The sequence below is a fragment of the Netta rufina genome (genome assembly GCF_964035555.1).
Source record: "Netta rufina genome assembly, chromosome: 4".
NCBI lineage: Eukaryota > Metazoa > Chordata > Aves > Anseriformes > Anatidae > Netta > Netta rufina.
The window spans coordinates 68,038,025-68,060,015 of NC_140127.1; the positions used below are offsets into that span (position 1 = coordinate 68,038,025).

Below are 21,991 nucleotides of genomic sequence, written 5' to 3' on the forward strand. Positions count from 1 at the left end.
AGAGCAAAACATCTTCAACACAAACCTCATGATTCATACCTAAGAAATCTTTGGGGAAGTGGTATACAGAAATTGAGATGCCGTCAGAATGAGAAATTTACACTCCAGTCTCATGCATCTGCAATGAATATGCTAGCACTGCTGCCCAGCTGAGAAGAGATGTCTACTATGACTAACTTCTGCCTCTTTTTTTTTTTTTTTTTTTTTTATTAATCTAAGGCTAAAAGCTGTTTGAGATCTATCAGACAAGGTATCTTGAACTGAGACAGCCATGTGAACTCAAACAGATTTAAGCATGAAGCAAAACAATAGTTTGGTCACAACTGACACATTACAGTAGACCACCTGTAAGAAACTCTGATGCTTGAACATGTAGCACAGGATGCTTGCTGTTTCCAAGTTTTAAGTTCTATCAGATGTGTATAATACCTTTGAGCATCCCAAATTTCACCTGTGAATCTAAGCTGTTTCCCTAGCCTGTTTCACTAGAAAAAAAAATCCTCTTATTGCAAATTCTCAGCACCAAAAATAGCAAAAGATATGTTTAGATGTATAGGTGCCACAAAGACAAAAGAACAACTATGCCCATAAAATACTATGAAGTTTATCTTCTACTATACTGGCCAGGACTGCAACAAATCACCTGTGAATAGGAAGAGGTGAGCAAGAAGCTCTCCCTGCACTCTTGTGGAACTGGGCAGAGGCATTTCCATATTCCTTTCTTCTGTGGGAGCCAGCAGAATTAAAAAAAAGGAAACACCCACAAAGTACATATGATTATCTAGCCTTTACTTCCGGAAATGACTGAAATACATTTACAACCTCCCATGTTAAATGCTGTCTAAATTTGGTAAACAGTAGGACCTGGAGGTACAGACTGTACGTACTGAAACTCTGGTGTATTACAGATACCCTGAGCATCTTCCTCACGTCATCTTAACGTGTCACTGATAAAGGTGTTGATATGAATGAATGCTTTTCCTGAATTTTATTGGTGTACGCACAATATAAGAGTGTGTCACCGTTACAAGCCTGTGCATGACACAGCTGTCTTACAGTCTTTAGAAAAAATGCATTATTTGTATTGCTTGCAAAAGCTGTTCATTTTTCAACCCAAGAGCAAGTAACTCCACACACTGTAGGAGAGGTCCATTAATTTTGCTCACTCATGTCCTGTCTGAACTTTTGGGTGTAATTTCACAGCAGATAAGGAAGGACCATTCTTAAATTCTACTAGCTGCTGATCTGCATGCTCTGACCATCGATACACCAGCAGCAAAACCACACAACTTTGTTAAGGCAAGAGGCAACAAATAATCAACATGCACTCACTGTTCAGATCCACAGTTTCCATAGTAGCTGGGCTTTATGATTTTTACCTTGTTGACAAAAATATCACTGCAATTTTAGGTACGATGTGATTTTGATCAAGAATAGTCATAGGTAACATCACCATAGACTTTAAGGTGGGACTATGAAATGCTTTTCTATGTATAATTATCAATACATCCTATAAAATTTGGTTACTTTAAAAATTGTTGTCCCCCATAAGCCCTTTGCAGGGTTTTTTAATTCACTAATACGAATGTCATGCTATGTTTCCCCAAATGGACAAAGGGTTTCTGTTTGCATCAGGGTACAGGATTTTCTGAGTAGATAAAAAATGCTCTAAAAAGCACTTGTGGTAACTGCATGGTCACCTGATACAGAGAAACAGGAAATCAGTTAAGAGTTTATATTGGGGAGCATACAGATCAAATAAGCAGCTCAATATGAATGCAACTCTACACAAATTCCAGCTTTTGGCAAAATTAGTGCATGATGAGAAGGGACCTGACTTCCTTTTCTTACCAAAGAGGCAGCATCAGACAGCCACACCACTGAAACCATGGAGAAAATGAATTCTAATAACACCAAGTGAGATGATTGAAATTTCACTTATCCATTATTCAGGTGCAAAAAAGCAGCCTGAACAAGAGAAAAGCTTCCTAAACTTCCCAATTGAAGGTACAGAAATTAATGGTAGAAGTTTAGTTAAATCTTCATCACAGGGAAGACCCTCTGGAGGACATTCACATTGTACTGTAACACTTAAAAGTATCCTGTGAGACTAATGTAGCATTACTAAGTTTCAAATGAGATCTCTATACTTGTAATGCTCACAGAACTTTAAAATATGTGTTCTATAAAACTTTATCGCCAAGTTCAAGATAAATTCTTTTTTCTATTTTCCTTGATTGAACTGAACACTATCCAAAGCCTTATCCCTAAGGTGTTATAACAATTTGAGATCTTTGAACTGCAGACAAAAAGCAAAGGAGTCGTTTTGGGAGAGCATAAACTACCACTTTCAAAACAAATAGCCAGCATTTCTTAAAAGTAAGCTCTTGACAATGAAGACAGTGTAACAACACAGTTTTTTGTAGACCCAGAAGAATCAGCAGTTAGAACACACAATTATAAAGCAGGTAGCTACAGATGTCACTGTACATCTACAAATATCTGTACGTCTATACAAATATTTACGTAGTGAGACTTGCGAGTTCTGGTTTTGAATGTGATATGACAAAGTTCCTATCACAATATGCAACACGCATAAAGAAGTTAAAAATCATTTCAAGGCAATCTCTTGCTATGAATTTCATTTAATACAATTATTTTGGAAGCCTAGTTTTTGGGGATTCCTCCCCCAACCAGCAATGTCTAGCGAAGAAAGTTCCACATTAATGCACTAAGGGTAATTTACAAATGGAATTCATTGAAAAATATTCAAAGACCGTCTCTAAAACAGGGCATAAGAATCTGCTGCAACAGTCTGAAGATATTTCTGCACTATCACCATTATGTTTTATTATGTTAGGATTCTTTTCTCTTTTCCAAGACTGACATCATTGAAAACTGAAAAAAGTATCACTGTGTAGCTTCAAAGCTCCAGATAAAAATACCAAAGAAACTCTTCACCAGAGGCACAGCCTTCCATGAGCTGCTCCCTTGTATGATTAGTCATGAAACTGTTTACACAGTTCTTACCTGTTCATCGACATAGTCATCTATTCTTTTCTGGCATTCAAGCCATGCTTCAGCAACTTGACCCATTTCCTGTTCCAGCTGATGATACCTTTGTAGCAAGGTACTATACATATCTTCACTACAGGAATCGTGTGTTGTTCCGACCCTGGAAGTTCAAACAGCGCTTGTTACAGAAGAGACATTCGATCGAAAATCACACCGAGTTCTGCCAGCCTGTAAAATGTTGTTCAAGTGACATTATCGATATACCTAGGCCCACATAGCTGTCTGTATCCCAAAATCAGTATTTTTAGTCATTTTTCAAAAAAAAAAGTAACCAACAACTGCTTGTTCCAGTGCTCTGTAACCAATAATAGCAAGAATGTGGGAAGTGCAACATTTCTAGAGCCTCTTTCCCACGGGCAACCAGATGTCAACCCTACTGAGCCATGTTTATTCCAATTTTATTGCTTGATATATTTATCCTTCCAAATTCTAAAGGGTAAATATACAAGTTGACTATTCACTGACGAGCTAAAATGGTAAAAATAAAGCTAGAAGCTTGTTAATCAGAACCCTCATGATCAACGCTAAAAAGATTACTACACTACCTCCAGTTTGGGAAAATGCTACGGAATGACACAAGTGAGAGAATTTGGTTGCATGCAGTAATCTACTATCGCTTGAGCAGCAACATCAACTTCAGAATGTGCTTATGCCATTCACCGATGACTATCACCGTAAGGAGCCCCAGAAATAGGATAAAGACTTAATTTCCTTTCTACTACTACGTTTTTGTACAGCAAATGCCTTAAAAAAGGATTCATAAGAGCACATCATCACAATGACTCTTAAGAAAATAAGCAAGCTCCATAAATCCTGACTTCAAAAACAATGAAACAATTATTTCTCATAATTCTTAGAAATTATGAGTTTAAAGCACACTGAATTGTAATGTCCTGTGAATTGACACAAATAGACTAAAGGTTTTCAACATTTTTCCTGCTCAGTAATTAAGAGGAAAGTGGCTGATGCTTCACTAAACATAAAGGTTGCATGGTTAAGCACAAAGGTTGTGTGGCTGGTCAAAGGCTCAACAAGCCTGTGCCAAAACCAAAATCCGAACATCTTAACACTTGACATTAAAGCCCAGGCATGGCATTTCTGAAGGTTTGCTACAGATATCCATTGCCCCAGGATACTAACCCAAACCAACAACTACATAGCCCCATCTATGATCTGCCAAAGAACTGAGCCATTAATTTTAAGATGGCAATTAAGCATAAACAAGAGCTGAGCAAAGAGTCAACTGACAAGAGTAAGCATCAAGTTATAGCATTAGTATCCATTTCCCGATGAACTTGAGTTTCATGTCTTTTTTTGATGAGAACTTGCAACACAAACACCTTAGAAGGCTACGCAAGCAATTATGCTCATTAGAAACCTGGGAAGTCCTTTTTTGGTAGGGTACAAAAAAAGACTTCAGCACTGTCAGTTCCAGTCACTAGATCACAATCACTTTCCCTAAAGCTTGTGTTTTTGGTATGATGCAATGATGTGAATTTCTGGTTCTTACCACACAGAAGTCAAGAATTTCTCACAGCTGCAGCTGAATAGAAGTACACTTACAGGCACTAGTTGTGCTCAAACATCTTTTCAAAATATGCTTTCAAGTTAGAAGTAAACTTCATTTTTTAAATTTTCAATTAACAACACAGCAGCATTTATACTTTCAATTTCTACTGTGTTTCTTGAGTACAGATTAACAATTATTTACATGCTACTAGCAAATATACTGTTACCCCAAGGCAACTGTAAAGCAAAGGCTGACAGGATTTCCTTAAATACTGATTATGAAAATAAACCCTTATGAATTGTAGAGTCTGATCTAGAAGCCCTGCTGATTAAATAATTGTTTGTAAGCACACGAACAGCTCTTATAGCTGGTTTGCAGATTGTACAAAACGTACCTCTGAAAGAAACCCAGGGTAACAGAACAAGCTGTAGCCCATTAAGGCCCTCTAGTCTACCCTGAGAAGAGGACCAGACCTGGCACAGCTGACCACCTGTATCAGCTCGTTATCCCACCTCCCCTCAAGCTTGCTGTGTTTGAGCATCATCACTAAGCAAGCATCTTTTACAGTCAGACACTTGATAAATATCCTCAGAGTTAACCACAGCACACAAACTATGCATTCTGAAACAGCCCAAGATGTACAAAAGGTCTAGTCATTTAGATGAGGGATGACAGAAAGGGTGAACACTCAAAACCCCAAGTGAAGCTGGGATGCCTCAATATTCACATTTCAGGAAGGAAACATGAAATATTTCACGTTTCAGGAAGGGAAAACAATGAGACCAATGATCTTCTGTCACAAAACTCCAGCAGTACCTTCTCTACTGCTTGTAAGCAAGGCTAACAACAGTAAGGCAAAACTGGACAAGAGATAAATATCAATGAAGATAACCACCTAACAGAACATCCCTTCCATATCAATTTGTGGCCATTTGTTATTTTTGGGGGGTGGGAAGAAGTGAAAGGGTCTGCCTACAGAGGAGTCTTGACTGTTGCAAAAAAGTCAGCTCTGTATCCTGAACCAGAAGGCTGCCTTTTCTTCAAGGAATTGGAAGAAAACCAGGTGCTTACTCTTAGAACTGAAACAAGGAATAGGCTTTTGGTTAGAAAATTATATATATAGCCAAGATCTTTTTTTTCAGAAGTTACAGACAACACAATACTTTTGTATCCTTCAAAGGCTCTTTTAATGCTGTGCAGTTAAACTAGACTAGGCATTTCTAAAGACTCCGTAAGCTGAGCTTTAATAAAAAACCCAGGTAAATCACAAACTTCTGAAAATTTCAGAGACTATATTCTCTTCATGGCAACTACAAAAACAATTAAAAGTTGAGTGTCTTGTAAATCTTTTAGCATGTCAAATAGACCTCCCTGAACTACTATTCCTAATGTCTGAGCTTAATGATATTCCTGTGCTAGGTGAAAGGACTTATTCTAGAGCTCACTCTCAACCAAGTACAACCAAGTAGTTTTCTCCTTTTGCAAACCAGCAGAACAGCAAGACCAGGGTTCTTTAAGCATCAACAGATGCAACACCTAGAGATAAGACCAATGATCACACTGAGGAACCTCAGTGCTCACAAAAAAACTTATAAACAAGCACTTTAGCCATAAGATGTACCACAACCTATATTTCCATCTGCTAGAGACAGACCATTCAGAGATCCTCCCTCTCAGAGATGGTTTCGCTTCTCAGATCCTTGAGAATTTCTACTAGAATTTACGCTTCACAAACTGGTGTGCATTTATACGATGACCATTTGTGAAGTGTTCAGTATTCCTTCAAAGAGAAGCCCTCAAGGGCTTGAAATCAACAGTGAAGAGTGCAAAAAGCCAATCCTCATTTGCTATTCAAGATGAAATCATCAGGAGACTAGGTTGATGCTTATGCTCCCCCATGCGAGGCCTCTGCTGTGATGTTCCTCCACTCCATATGGTACCAAATTCCCAATGGAAGGTAGGATTATTCACATTTCTTTAGGGATGGTTAAGGCCCAGAGATCTTGTAAGAAAAAAAAATCTGATTACGTGAAAAGTAAGGGCAGAAGCCTATGCTTTCTGAAGAAAGAGTCTATAAACTAGAAACCATGGAACAGGAAAAGCTTGTGCTGAACCTCTGCTTTCAAAGAACACTCAATCTAGGCAAAACCACAATTTAAGTGAAAAACACAAACGTTATATAGGGAGCACTGATGTACTGGTAAAGCAGTTCCTGCAGGAACAGATTCTGAATTTAAGCCTTGGAAGTAGCTGTCACTACAGTGAAGCTCCTCAGAGAAACACAGCTTTGATCTGAATTCCAGTAGCACTTGAGAACAACAGGTAAAGGCAAACAATCCAACATTTTTGGACTTAAGAGAAACTTAAGGTCACTTCTTAACAGTCTTATCTCTATAGAGAATGACAATATCAATAGCCTCGATACAACCAGGACCGATGTAGTAAGAGGTGCAGAGAAACCTTCGTAGGAAACTTGCAAAATGCCTGAGGACAGTCAGTGAAAGCAGCACTGGGAAGTCAAGCACAGATCAAGAGATCAAAGGAAAAGCATGCAACTGAACAACATGCTGTTGAACACAGGAACAGAAAGACCTGTCTGAAAAGGGGTCTCAGTACCAACCCAGTGCTGAGCCCAGCATCTTTTCCTGCCTTTTCCTGCTTTCCTTTTGAGTATCAGCTAGCAAAGGGAGAACACCAAAGTTTCTTTTTTTTTTTTTTTTGCTGTGAGCAACACTGCTTGCAACTGAGACATTTAATCATATTGCTCTTGTAGCAGGGAAAAAAATATCCAAGACACTACCTTTAGGACAAGCACATGCAGAGCACAAACGGTTTCATCAGAAACAAGTGTGAGAGGTCAACGTGAGCCATGCATGGCTGTACTTTAAGAAGATCAGAAATTAAGGTTGTAAGACTAAGAATTAAATTTCTGTGAATAAATACAACACCTTTTCTGTAAAAAAAAAAAAAAAAAAAAAAAAAAGCCCTTTCAGGCACACAAACCACAAGCAGAACAATTTTACTAACAAAATACATATTCTAAAGCCCCAGGAAATAATGCCATCAGATCTACAGAATGCAATATGCCATCAGATCTACAAACATACAACAAGGGTGTGGGGTTTTCTTTAAGCAATCTGTTCATTGAAGAAAGCGGAAAAAAAAAGTTATTTGTACACCACTAGAAGCAGGAAGGTGCTCAGGCTTTAATTGCAGAGGTGTGAATACAGTACCAGTGCCTGATGAGGAGACTACTGTTCCAATCAAGGCATCAGCATTTTCACAGGACACTGACATTTTACTAGATAACCCACAAGTAAGCACACTGAAGTAGTAATTCTTCTGACAAGCAAGTGATGACAGCAGCCTGCTCCATCAAAAAGACCCTTTTCCAAACATATTGACAAGACTTTTTACCTATTTAGTTGGACAACCAGAGCAATTTTTTATTTTTAAACACAGTGGTTGCAAACATGGATTTTGCTCTCTTTTCTTATTTAAAGGAGAAAAGTTGAAGTCTCTACCTTAGCTGTGACACTAACGTTGGCAAGCTATTCTGCAGGAGTGGCTCAGAAAATACCAGATTTTCAAACAGATGCTTATTGTGCAATTCCCACGTCACCTGAAATTTCTTCAAATGTTCGTTTTCCTATAATAAAAAAAATAAACAGAAATAAGCTCAGGTCATAAAACAAAGAAAGAATACTTTTGTCTCAATACAAAATCTTTTAAGTCTAGTTTCTATTAAACCCACCAGCCTACAGGCTTCATTATTCAGCTCACATATTACTCAGTTTTAATATTCAAACTATGAAACAGTTATTTAATGGCTTAATAGATGTAGCTTCATTTTCTGTTTTTCTAAATTAGCATGGATTATGAAAAAGAAAGACTGTGTTGTTGAAAGCTCCTATTTCTCTCTGCACTGAAATATGTATCTTATGATCTGAACCAGTTATTCTCAGGTTCTCTTGTCAAGTTGTCTCATCTGTGATTGTTTTTCAGTTCTTTGAACTTATCCAGTAACAGACACATAGGAATAAAAATTATAGCTTGCCATCAAAATTGACATAAATCAAGTAGAGAAGTTTCTCAAAGTGCAACTTCTTTTTTGAAAAATGCAAGTTTTCTAAATAGCCAAGAGACCAACTGCTCACTTCTCTAAAAAGCAGAATGCTCTTCTATTTAGGATTACTTAACATACAAATGTATTTAATTTCAAGGCCTAAAAAGTAAGTCTATTATCAAAACATCAGAATCAAAGATAAGTACAATGTGTTTTTTCCGAGTTCTTATGTTTTTCCATATCAACAGGAGCAAACATGTTTTCTACAGCAGATTCCCTCAAACAGCAAAATTAACTGCAAGCATTCTGACCATCAGACCAGGGGATGAAGCCTATGCACCATAACCCTGAGTAACCAGAAATATTTTAGAATTTCAAAGTTTTGTTAAACATAGTGAGTTAAAAATTAATACATATTCATCAGATGTAAGTAGTAGAATATCAGTATTCGAAAATACATGTAATCAGGGACTTGGTTTATTGTTACTATATAGAGGTAGCATTTTTTTCCAGTTGCACAAGAGACACGCACTCTTTCACTTTGAATGCTACGTCTTCAAAATATTTAATGAATTGCTAATGAATTTCTATGAATTGCTAATACTTTCTCAAGGGTCAACAATGAAAAAGGTGAATAACCAACACAATTTCTATATTATGCTGTGAACAAGATGGTCAACAGTTACCTACAAAATCTTGTGTATCTGGTTATGAAGAGAACAGTATTTCTCACAAAAAATACTAGGTAAATTCTCCCTTCTAGACCATTATACTGAGGTCTCTACACTCAAGGGCTTTTCTATACTGCCCCCAGTCTCTCCAGCTTGCTTTCAGCAAAGTCTTTCCTTCCTCAGTAAGGCAAAAGGCTTTAGTTCCTGCTCCTCACTTTGCACATTTGCTGGATTCCTTTGGAAGGTGGGACAGTCATCACTTCACAGAGAAATTATCTCCTTGTAGGTAGAGATTCAAGGCACTGTAAGTCTTTGTACAGCAGGCAACTTGCAAAGGTTTTAACCTTTAAAAGGAAGGCTGCAGTAAAAAACGTTTTAAGATCTTGACTGCCTTTTGTGTATTTCAACTGAAAAGATTCATTCTTCTATAGTGCGCTAGCATCTGCAGAGAAAATGACCATGCACACTGAAAGGGCTAGTCACCCTGCTATCTGTACTGAAATCTGTGACATACCAGTCTATTTAATGAAAAGGTCACTTAATAAATCTACCAAATGTATGACAAGAGAAAAGTATCCTATACTTCCAAGCCTCACATTTCAACTTCTCAATGTCATAGCTTAGTAGAAATGAAGCTTTCAGTACTTACTGGGCTGCAGGAAGAAAAGGTTAAGAGTAGTCTAGGGGACTTTGAGTTTTCTTATTTGCCATTTATTTATTTTTTAAACACAACAGGAATTGTATTTTACTTTGTATTTCTCTCAAACACCTACGGCTGATGACTTAAAAGCAGCCAAAAAAATGGAGGTGGCAGTTTATCTGTCACTGTTGTTATATAGTGACCTCTTATCTGTATCTAAGTGATAAAGCTTGCAAAGATGATACGGACAACAACAAATACAGACTACCGACAACAGGAAAAGTACCAGATATGCCTGACTTTCTGCACACTAACAGCCCCCACCTCAGTGATGACATTCAGTTTCCATTCCATCTTATCTTTCTCACCTGTGGTCATCTTGTTACTGCCCACTCTTTCCCTTTCTTAACGTACCCAGGCAGTCATTTTAGCTAATCAGCAATAAAAAAATTGACCAGTTTGACTAAGTTTGTGCTTGCGCAAAGTTTACACAAGAAGAAAAAGGAAAATGGTCATGGAAAAGGATGTACAGAAAAAGGTTCTGAACACAACAGGATTAATAACCTTAGTCCTTAAACAACTACCAAGTTTGTTTCCTGTATGACTCACACATGATGGACAGTTACTCAGGAACAGATTTAAGGCTATTGCTCATTTTCTACTTGCCAATTCAATTCCAAACCTGACAGCATGATCAGCTGACAAAAAAAGGGATTTGAGAACAAAAACTTTAGAAGCAATTAGGCTGCATATTAATTCCTAGGAAGAGATAATCTTTTCCAGTATCCATTCCTGTTTATAAAGGAAAAATTGAACATGAGAATGATGTGTTAGTGCTACACACAAGTCTGCGTCCTTTAAATGTGTTTTTCAAGACATCACTGAAGAGAAACAAATGTTTCACCCATTTTGCAAGAAATTACCTAAGATTTTGTAGAAGATTGCCTTAAAGGCTAGTTTCAGAATAAGTACTACAAACAGCAATGCACCTCTTCTTTCACAGAGGCTAATTTCATTGATTCACTGTAAAAGATGCCTAACCTACAGTTCTGAAAAGCAAAAGCCATGTTTTCAGAATATCCCCACCTCCAAGTATTTTACAAATCACAGCTGACTTCTTAAAGAACCCAGAACATCTCTACTATCATTACCCCAGCAAGCTGGAGCATATAGGTTGTTTTTTCAATCTTACCAGAGTAACTAGGAAGGCGCTGATTGTGCATGCTGCCTGACAGAGTGCACTGTATTCTTCAAGTAGGAGTGAGATGAACTGATGTGCCTGGGGTGGCCCTTGTATTGCTAATGTTGATGCAACTTTAGACCCCAGCGACAAGTGTCTGAGCAGACGAACCTTCATTTCAAGTACATATTCTCTAGCTTGCTGTTCCAACCGTTGGTAAAGCTGATATGGATCTCTTTCACAAAGCCTGTATTTTTACAAGAATTGCGACAAAAAAAATTACATGAAAACAATCAACAATTTTCACTCTCCTAAAAATACTTAGCAGTTATAGATAATTATTATTGTTATTAAAAAGGAGCAGTGATTAAGATTTACACAACTACCCTGGATTTGGGAGAACAGCCCAGTTCCCTACTGCTCTGGAACTCAGCTGCTGTGTAGCTTTCAGACTAGGACTAGCAAAGGATGTTTGCCCCTGAGCAAACTAATTTAGGACCTCAGGACTTCACTGCAACTTGTGAACTAAAAACCCTTACTCATTTGGCATACCTAAAACCCCTTACTCATTTGGCATACAACCCAACAAGCACCTAGATTCTACAGGCATGCTTCTTTCCCACTTCTTCATTCTTTCTCTTCCATACGACCCTAATAAGTGTCTATTTGGAACAGCCAGACCTGGGCTCAATTAACACATGCAGAAGGACAGTCCTTTACTTCAAGCCACTGGAGGAGCTTGACTCATCAGGCAGTCAGCCCATGGGTAAACACATACTAACCAGACTGGGCTCTGTGACTGCTTTGAGGGACCCTTCTGTTGTTAAATTCAACTGAAAGAATGGCATTTCACACAAATCCCAATTTTTTAAGGCACTCACTCAAAATCATTCTCACTTTCATTGAGAGTTTCTTACCCCAAGCTGGGGGTCTTCTCTACAATGACTCTGCACTTTTTATTAAAGCTGTGTCAGTGCAGAGAGGGGTGTGGGATTCACAAGGCCATTTTAAGAGTCCTTCTAAGAACACAGCTTAGGGTACTACTTCAGTAGCACCTAAGCCACAATCATCAGAAGTGAGTGGTGGCTTTCTTGGGGCTTGTTTTAAATCTAGACTAAAAATCTAGACCTGAATTTGGTAGTCATTTCTCTGAGGGAAGCAGTTTAACCTTCAAGCTGCAGATACATACTGCCCTCTACACATCCTTTTAGCCACGCAGCAGTGAGTGTTGCAGCTATTCAAAGTCACAGCTTCTGAGAGGGTCAGGGCTTCCTGGGAAGGACAGTGTAGAGCTGGCTAGGTCTGATACTCCTCTGGAAATGAAATGTGGGTTTGAATCACCACACAGAGAAGGAAAAACTCTTCTGTGGATCCTGGGCAGGTGCTGTGGTTGCTGCACCCAGAGTTCCCACACACCAGAATCTTTTGCTGCAGCTCCAAGCAGCGTCTGAACACTGCCCAACAAACCAGGGCTGCCTTCTGCCATGTGTGCATTGGGATACGGCTCCTTGGTGGGAGAAGGCAACGCACGAGCCTGAGCTGGCATACAGAGCAAAATCAGCATCACCATCACCACTCTTTCCCAGCTGTATACTGAGAGCTCTCCAATACCTAACAGAATGGTTTAGGCACCAGCCCCCAGCAGGACTCCGTAACTCAGTCTCAGTGGGCACTTCAGTCCCAAGAACAGGGTTTCAGTCAGCCACCTTCACTGCTTTCTACCAAAACATGATGGCTGCTTTGAAGCACTTCCCAGTGAAACTGTACAATTCAAAGCACCATGCATGGACTTGAAGCATTTGTCTCAGGGGGGTGGGGAAGAAGAAAGGCATTAGTTAAGTACTTACAGCTTTGTGCAAGTCCACTAGTCCCTAGTCCCTGCTCTTCCCTCAGTAGAGCGCTATCACACTGTCATGAAGTGACCAGCATACAATAGGGACACTACTTGGCACCACTACTTCTTTTCAAGAAAAAGCAGATCAGGTTTTTTTCTTGCCAGTGCTCTCTAACAGAGCTGAGTGTGAAGTTAGTAATAAAGAGTTTGCCTTTTCAAAAAAAGATTTACTTGGCCACAGCATGATACTTGGCACACTACTGACATTCTTTCTTCCTTTTCCTTTCTAGAAAGGAAGAAAAAATACCTTTCAGTACCTACTTTGACTAGTTCTGTTAAATTTTAGTACCACAGACTGAAGTCACACGTGTCTGCACAAATCCAGTTTGTACAAACCTAGTATAGTAATTTTATTTCATATTTTGGAGACCACAAAGAATGCAAAATCATGTTAACACTGAACATTTCCTTCACTGTTTCTGCCTTTTCATTTTCATAATCTCTCAACAGTGAGGAACAGTTCTTGAGAAAGGCTCGTATGTAAGAAAGCTGCACAGCTTGTGTTAAAATATCCAAAGTTTTTCCATTAAAGGGAAACTGTATAGAAATAAACAATCATTTTAGCTGTGATTCAGTTTTAATTGCCTACACACTACATTTAAGAATCTTTGATTTCAAAACCTATATTGCATGCTTTGATCACTTAATTTAAATAAAGCATGACTGTATTTAAGAATCTTTGATTTCAAAACCTATGTTGTGTGTTTTGATCATTTAATTTGAATAAACAAAGTGTGACTAATAAGGCATACTATATTACTCCGCAGTTACACAACACATTCAAAACTAAACACTCAGTTTTTATACAACAGAAGTGCAAAAAGCTCATTTAATTACTTCTTAAGACTGATTCAGAACTATAGCCTTCTAATACAGCTTTATGTGAATACCTTTCAAAAGTTTCTCTACCTTGCCAGAATTAAGCAGTTTCTTGTTGAAGCTAAAAAGCTACAGTTTAGATCAGTCAGACCTTCATGTATTAAGTACATACACTGAGAGAACCTATTCTCTGCCCACATTTTCAGCTGGCTAGAAGCTACAATGAAGTGCTCCAGCATGTTCAAGGACAACGATAATATTCTAACAAGGAAAAAAAAATAACCAGCAAGCTCATTAAGCACATCTGTGACTTCATACCTAGAAAAGCTCAAATATACCTTCTAGATGTTACAGCGATTATAACATGCTATCACTATTATAAAATCAAGTCTGTTCAACAAGGTAAGATCCTCATGTGGGGAAAGCTAAACAGGGTCTTATTATTAACAGTAATCATCTCAATATCTTTTGAGGAATAAGATTCTTGGAATTCTTCCATGATTATCCATTAATATCCCTATTGCAAATAGCATACAGAAGTAATATTTTTCCATACATTCAGTCTAGCATTTTAAAATCCCATGTGAAGTACAGCAAACTCTTCTGACTTTTAATTCTAATGGACAGGCAACCATTCTAAATCAACTGACTTAGAGATGGTAAATAACATTTTATTAAAAAAAGCAATGCTCCAAGTTACTTGGAACTCATTAAAAAATATCCCCTCAGTAATTAATATATAGTTTTCGAAGTGCCATACCTATCCACCAGCTCTTTCATTCCTTCTTTATCTGGTACCAAAGATTGGTCTTGGTCATCTGCCAAAGGGGTCCCAGCTTGGCGATATATACATCGAACCATGTATCTTACTTCTGACCAGTAATTTTGAAGCTGCTGAGATTCACGTTCAGTCTCTGCTGAAATTTCTCTGCAAATCATGACAAAAATAGTTACTGTCAATTTGTACATCACATAGGTGTATTGATCCCTACTATTCTGAAGATGCTCTTCAAGAAAAGCCTCAAGTGTCTAAAAATGTCTAAAACCAGAGTACGTGGTGAAAATACAGCACAAAACTAGATAAGAGTCACTACTATTGTCAGATGAGTAGTTCAAGCATCTCATCTGCTCACAAACATAACAAACACAATACTGCTGAAGGTCTGGCTACAGGCATTATGCTACTGAGTTTCAATTCAGTTCCTACCTGCGCTCATTACAGGCCTCACAGTTGCACGCTATGTCTGAAGGAGAGGAATTGCTAAGATCTGCAGCAGGCACCGTCTGCGCACCAACAGTTATCCTTCCTCCTCCTACAGATTCCTGCTGTGATCCACTGTTTCCAAGAGGCATGTGCAAAAGGAAGTCTTGGCTCTGAAAGGAAAAAAAACACTGGTAGCAACTTTGGTTTGTAAGGTACAAGTGTAGAATGTTAATAGATAGGCAAATAATATGACAATTCTTAGTGCTGAATATATTTTGGGAGAAGACCACCAGGCACAGAGAATTTATCTTTGAAAAGACCAATAAATGCACAAGATGGACTGAGAAAGCCAGTAATGTAAATAGAGTTCCATTTCTAATAATGGATGCACGTTGGTTATAATTACCACTTTTATGCTCTCCAGCATAAACAATGAACTAAGCTCAGGGGAAGCTTGCATCATCCATGATTAACCATGTAAACTAGTCATCTCTCTTCCGTCTCTTACTTGACAGTGTGTTTGACTTCTGCAGTTTAACAATCCATTCCAGCAGAAAGCATGCAGGCTCCTTGTTTATAACAGCGAGGCGCAGTGCTGTGCCGTGATGGATGTCAGCACCAAACCCCAGTACCAGCAGCTTCCCACCTCCTGCGCGCAGTGCTGCTCAGCCCTAGCAGATGACAGAGCTCTCTCTGCAGCCTGCTGGTATTCTGGGCTCCAGTTTCTTTCTCCTCTGTGCTCCAACCCTAGTACAGCACGCTGCCCCTCCTGCACCTCCCAGGGCTGCCACCAGTTGTTTGTGATGCCAGGCAGAAACCTCTCCCACAGCAGGAGAATGGCAGAGGGCTTTTTGTGCTTCGCTCCACATCCTGGAGCGGGATGCAGGCAGATGTTACACCAAACCTGCCTGCACCTACTGCCAACAAGAGCAGTTTCTGGGGATGGTGCTGAAGCAATGCAAGCGTCAGAACATCCAGGTAATGACAGCAACAGAAGATAGAGCACAAAAACATCTGTACAAAGCCACTTACACGCTGGTCTGCAGTGACTGCTAACGAATTTTTGAGCTCCTCCCCCCGTTTTTTCCCCAATTTGACTAGCCACCTAATCCATTTAGCTGCTTTAAGTTAAACCTGCAGACTTGGATACTTTGTTTGCTGTGAAAAATCACTCTTGAAACAAGGCAACAGTTGCTAAACATCATCTACTTTGATTTGATCTGGTGTATTTATAACTTAAGAATTTTAGGAAGCCAATCCTGCCTGCCTTCCTAGGATGATGTCTTTACTATCCGAGCTCAGCTTTAATGCAATGTGTCAAAACTTTTGACCCAGTTGAACAATTACGTGCTTCAGGATTGCTGTATTTTGACATCTCTAGAACATGTTCACCATCAGGCTGTTGATATAATCCCCTTCAATGTTATCTTTCAGGATTAATTTCGTTAACCCTTGTTAATAGCAAGAATATCAGTGAACAATAACTAAGTAGAAGTGATATACTCTTAAACCGTCCTTATTAAAACACGGATTAACTGAGCCACTAACATGAGTTTCACAACCTATGCTATACCAAGCCAATCATTTTTTCACACTGAATTGTTTACTGAAATAAGATCTGCATGTGCCTGCAGGCTTGCGAACAGTCTGTTAGCTCTCTACACAGAGATGTCAGCTGGAATCTATAATGCTTCCAATTATTGGAAGTTTGAGGCTGCCCAGATCAGTTGTGATGATTTGGTTCTTCAGTGGAGCCTTACAGCTCACTTCTGATGGGGCCTGGCTGGACCTGACATAGAACTTCGTTTGTTAGGATGAGCACTGCTCTTACTGAGGTTGAGTTCTCATTTGAAAATACTTTTTCACACTTAATTGAAAAAAGAACAACAAAACCATTGCTTGAATATTAACACCATGCATTTAATCAGTGCCTGCAGTGCTACAAAAATGAGTGATTGTTACACACATACTATGCAAAGTGCTTCTTTATTAAAAAGGAAAGGGACAGTGACAGAACAGAGACTCCACGCACCATGAAAGAACAGAGCAAGCACAAGGAAAACTTAGTCTACTTCATAGACCACAGAGGGGAGGAAGTACATGTGAGCAGGCAGAATAGGAAAACACCGGATTGAATGAAGTAGCACTGGTACGAGTTAAAGAAACCAAATTCAAGAAGGGGAAAGGACCAAATATGAGATCCACTAAATTCAAAGGGCGAAAGAACAGTAATAGACCCTTCTCTATTCAAAAATCCCAAACTCAGACCTCCTCATTTTTCAAATGCAAGGAACAACCTGCCTGTTCAGTTTAACTCGAGATCACCTAAAATACTTCCCAAGCACTCACAATTTAAGTGGCTCCAAAGCACAGAGCAGCATTCAGTGCATTGTAGCAGAACATCTTAGTGTACCAAAATGAATTACTTCAACTCACCACAAGAGATTGCTCTATTGTAGCATGCCTCTCCTCCTTTTCGACTGTTCGTCTACAGTCTGGACACACCCACAGTGGAAGATGCAGCACATTGTTTGCTTTTGGAGATGTGGAAAGTGCTGTTTTGCTAGAATTTTTTATCCCGCTCTCTGAAAGCGAAGTATCTTTTCGTTCACTTCTACAAAGAAGACAATGCTCGCCAGTTGTATATGGTGCCCTTTGGCCCAAGCCAAAGGTAAATGGTGTCTACAAATAAAGGTTTTGAGAGCATACTGGTTATTCAGAGAACACAACAGAAAAAGTTACTCTGAGATTTAAAAACAAACTGAAAATCTAAGTCATTAGTAAATGGTAAACATTTCAAGTATCTCAAGATCAAACACTGCAGTCTTAATAACAATTGTTTACCAAACTGGTATTATGAATAAATTCCATTTAAAGAGAACAATGCTTTTAATGGACATGAACTACAGGTTGCATTATTTTAGAGGGGGAACCTAAGTGCAAAAAATCTATCAAGTAAAAAAGGAAATCTTACAATTCCTTTTGTTGTTGTCATTCTCAGAAGTGAACAGGCAAATAACAGCTCTGAAGTCTGCCGTCACCTTCCTGTTCAGTATTTGTTGAAACAAAGACACTCTCAGCTAAGCTTGTTGCAAAACAGAAACTTAGCTTGCTTTTAACAAAAAAAAAAAAAAATCTGTGAGGCCTTAAATCCACAATCAGCTATTGAGTAAAGCAAACTTGTTGACTTATGAGGACCAAGGCAATTAAAAATCTCTCATCTCACTTCTCTTCTCATGCTACTGTGCATGAAATCATGGTTTAGACACGAAATGCTGATTGTTCACCACGACTGATGCTCTAAAATAGGTCAAGCAGCACAAGCCAAGCAAGAACAACTTCACAGGAAGTCAAAGTTGTAACTGAAGGAACAAAACATCTTTTAATGGCAGAATTTCAGATGTGTTTGATGCTACAGCTACTAGCCCTGCCTAAATGATTAATATCCTCTGTGCAAGCCTCAATGTTGTAAAATGGTTTGGGTTGGAAGGGACCTTAAAAATCATGTAGTTCTAGCCCCCTGCCATGGGCAGGGACACCTCCCACCAGCCCAGGCTGCCCAAAGCCCCATCCAGCCTGGCCTCGAGCACCTCCAGGTATGGGGCAGCCACAGCTCCTTTGGGCAGCCTGCTCCAGGGGCCTCACCACCCTCTGAGGAAAGAGTTTCTTCCTTATATCTAATCTAAACCTACCCTCTTTTAGTTTAAAGCCATTACTCCTTGTCCTATCCCTATGCTACCGGATAAGGAACACCCCTCCAGCTTTCCTGTAGGCCTCTTACTAGGTATTAGAAAACAGCCACATTCTTTCTCAAAGGAAAGGCAAAATATTTAAATTTTATTTTAGTCATTCAAGCATCCATCTAAATACTGCTCAACACCAACACAACACTGCTTTAAAGATCCTGTAGGCATGTATTGCACAAGCACATATCAAACAAGTTCTCTAGGGCAAGGAACTAAGTCGAGCTGTAACACAATTGACTGTCCTCTTGTCTTCACAGGAAGAACAAATGAATTCCCTATTGTTGACATCTGAAGAGAACCAGCACAGCGTTATGAAGTTGATTTGTGGTTTGTGTTTCTAAAACTGACTCAATAATATGGAAAGAACTGAGAACTCCGGACTAATAAGAGACACATTGAAATCATCTCCCCAGATATCTTATCTTTCAGAAATTCATGAGAAATTTCAGAGATCTGGTAACGGAAGCTGATCTCCTCCCTCACTGATGCCATTTCAAGTATTCACATTTAAGCACTAGGGCAAGACAAACACCTTCTCCAGGTGTCACTCAAGGTTTTCAGGTCCATCATTTAAAAGGGAAGACTCGCTCTGCCTCCTTAAAGGCAGAATGGCTCTACAAGCAGGAACACATTTCTCAAGCTAGACACAGCTCCTGGCTGAGCTGATGCCTCATACTGACGCCTAAACCCTGTCTGCAAAACACAGCAGACCACCATGGCTGTTCATCCCCTTAGCCCTGAACATTTCCTTCCTGAAGGATGCTTTTGATGCCAGATCAAGTCTTTGCTGGTATAATGAAGACACGTTTCCAACCTTTCTGAAGGCAAATCCTTATAACCATCATCAGCTGCAGAACATCTTCCAACAAGGAAGCAAAGTGGAGGACAAGAACGTCCACGTTCACAAAAAACAACCTCATGCTCCTTTGCAAAGGTAAAGTTCAGCACGTAACACCAACCACATCGTGAGGACTTCTAGAACTTCATCATTAAACAAACAAAACACAGAATGGCAAATAAAGCAGGAGCAACTCAGGGAAATCCTCACAGTCTCCTAACTGGGCCTATATTTAACACAGACTTCAAGAATGAAAACCGAGGGGGTCACCTACGTAGCTGTTGTCTCTAGGCAGTTTATTTCAAACAGGGTAGTTAGAACCTCAACAAGATCTAGACGATAAGAATCACAACTGTCTATTGTAGCTCTGTCGTGCTAAAATTAAGTTATGGATTGCCATTTCTTATTTATGAGATTAAGAACGCAGCGAACATTCGTTACAACAGAAACTGAATCCAATCCAACCCAGAAATCACTTAAAGTCATATAAAAGTATTTGTCTCTAGCAAAATCAGAGTTGAAGTGTACATTTTGAGAAAAGAGTTTTTGACTAGTCAAGCTTCAAAAGAAGTGTGATGGATCTCTGCAAGAAAACATCCAGTCTCACTTTTTCCCTCTGAAACATGTTCAGATATAACATTCATAAAAGAAAGTTGGAACTAGGACAAGCTGGAACAGAAATAACTGCCTCTCTGCTATGTATTTAGATTTATTTCCAAGAATAACTTTATTACCATGAAACTGCATAGCTTTTTTCACATCCATGTCCAATTTCAAGCTTATTATAATATAATTTCACTTTAGAAATAGTAACTTGCACTGCTTTTTAAAGCTCAAATAGTGAAGTTATAAGAAACTGGCTTCAGTTAGCCAAATCCTTCACGCAAACTAAAAACTTAGATCTTGTTATTGATTCTTCCTCTATATGTCACTGTAATTCCTTCTCCCATATTATGACTGCTTCCATAATACCCACAAAATCAGACTGCACGTACCTGGGAAACACCTGTGAACTCTGATCCAACAGAATTGTCTGTAAACTGTGTACCATTTAGCGAAACCTGGAAAAAAATAACAATACACTGGTCAAGTTGTATGCTAAAAACTGCATTAAGAATAGAAATAGAAACAACAGAACCTTTCCCCTGAAGCTAAGGGTTGATAAAACAGCTTTTAAAATTTCCATGATTGTTTGATTGCAGACGTGGGAAAACCCATTTCTTCAACAACATTCTACAGATGCAAAAAAAATAACAATTTATGTATTTTAACCCTTTGTAGTATAGCTGTTTTACTAGCAGTGCAGCTCTGATCAGAGTGACTTGATAAAGAAAATCAGCCATAAGCAAAACAAAGTCTTTCCCTCTGTATTTGGTTGTTCGTATTTCGCCTTTAAACATCTATTGTGACTTGGGACAATTACCAAAGATCCCTTCCTTCAGAAAGCTGAATACAATACTGCTGAGGGACGCACGCTGTGTTAACCAGGAACTCTTCCACAGCAAGCCACTGAGCTGCAGTCAGCTATCCCACCGCTGGGCCGTGATTTGGGCCAGCTTTGATTCACACAGAAACCTCTCAAAGACCTTTTCTGCACCCTGTTTTTCCACAAGTGTTACAGAAACCACACCAGACTCTGATGAAGTACCTTCCACAAGCCCCAAGTGTTTTCATCCAGTATTATTTGACGACACTAGAACAGGAGTAAAGTTAAGAAAGCGTGTGAATTGAAGTCGACAGTGGCAAAGAATCTGACACCACACTGCCTCGAAGAATAAGAATGTAAATGCACTTGAGTAAAAAAAAAAGGGGAGGGGGAGGAAGTGTTTTTATTCCCCATCCTCCCTGTTCTTGAGCACTGGTTTCTCGCTTGAATTTCAGATACAATGGAGCTCCCACCTTCATTCTACCTCTTCTGTTTGTGCTAATCTCTTTTTCTTCTCCAATTTTCTACCTACTGTCTGATATTAATATTTTTAAGACCGCTTTAAAGACTACAACAACTAGCCCATTTAACTTAAAAAAAACAAACTCACATCTTGCATGTCAGATTTACAGATTTCAGAAAACATTTTTGCCCTGCTAACAAACCAAAAACTCAAACTGAAGCCTCCCCCAGCACAGAGGAGCATCCTTCAGCTCTACTCATCCACAGACTACCAGCTCCAGCTGCTTGGTTTACAGACCCATCATCGCAAAACTGTCTACAGATGGACTTTCCAAAGGCAAAGTAGAGTTTAAAACAAGCTTCAAATTATTACTAGAGAAGACACCAGTAAGAAAACTAACTTTGGAGAGTGGGCATTGAAGAAACACCTTCCTGATATGCAAGTCAGACACCTCAGATC

The 21,991-nt window shown here is 39.1% G+C and overlaps 1 protein-coding gene across 4 annotated transcripts in view; it reads right to left on the bottom strand.

The window, feature by feature from the left end:
* FAM193A (family with sequence similarity 193 member A) overlaps positions 1 to 21,991 on the bottom strand; it is a 76,016-nt gene that overhangs the window by 26,330 nt on the left and 27,695 nt on the right. For 2 of the 4 annotated variants that reach the window (XM_084285818.1, XM_084285816.1), the window contains exons 2-8: positions 20,639 to 20,704; positions 17,496 to 17,741; positions 15,063 to 15,229; positions 14,616 to 14,783; positions 11,155 to 11,389; positions 8,110 to 8,234; positions 3,031 to 3,175 (exon numbers count right to left, since the gene is read on the bottom strand). In XM_084285818.1, coding sequence (XP_084141944.1) covers positions 3,031 to 3,175; positions 8,110 to 8,234; positions 11,155 to 11,389; positions 14,616 to 14,783; positions 15,063 to 15,229; positions 17,496 to 17,741; positions 20,639 to 20,704 — 1,152 coding nt within the window. The remainder of the gene's footprint in view (positions 1 to 3,030; positions 3,176 to 8,109; positions 8,235 to 11,154; positions 11,390 to 14,615; positions 14,784 to 15,062; positions 15,230 to 17,495; positions 17,742 to 20,638; positions 20,705 to 21,991) is intronic. The other 2 variants (XM_084285819.1, XM_084285817.1) reach the window with 2 other exon arrangements.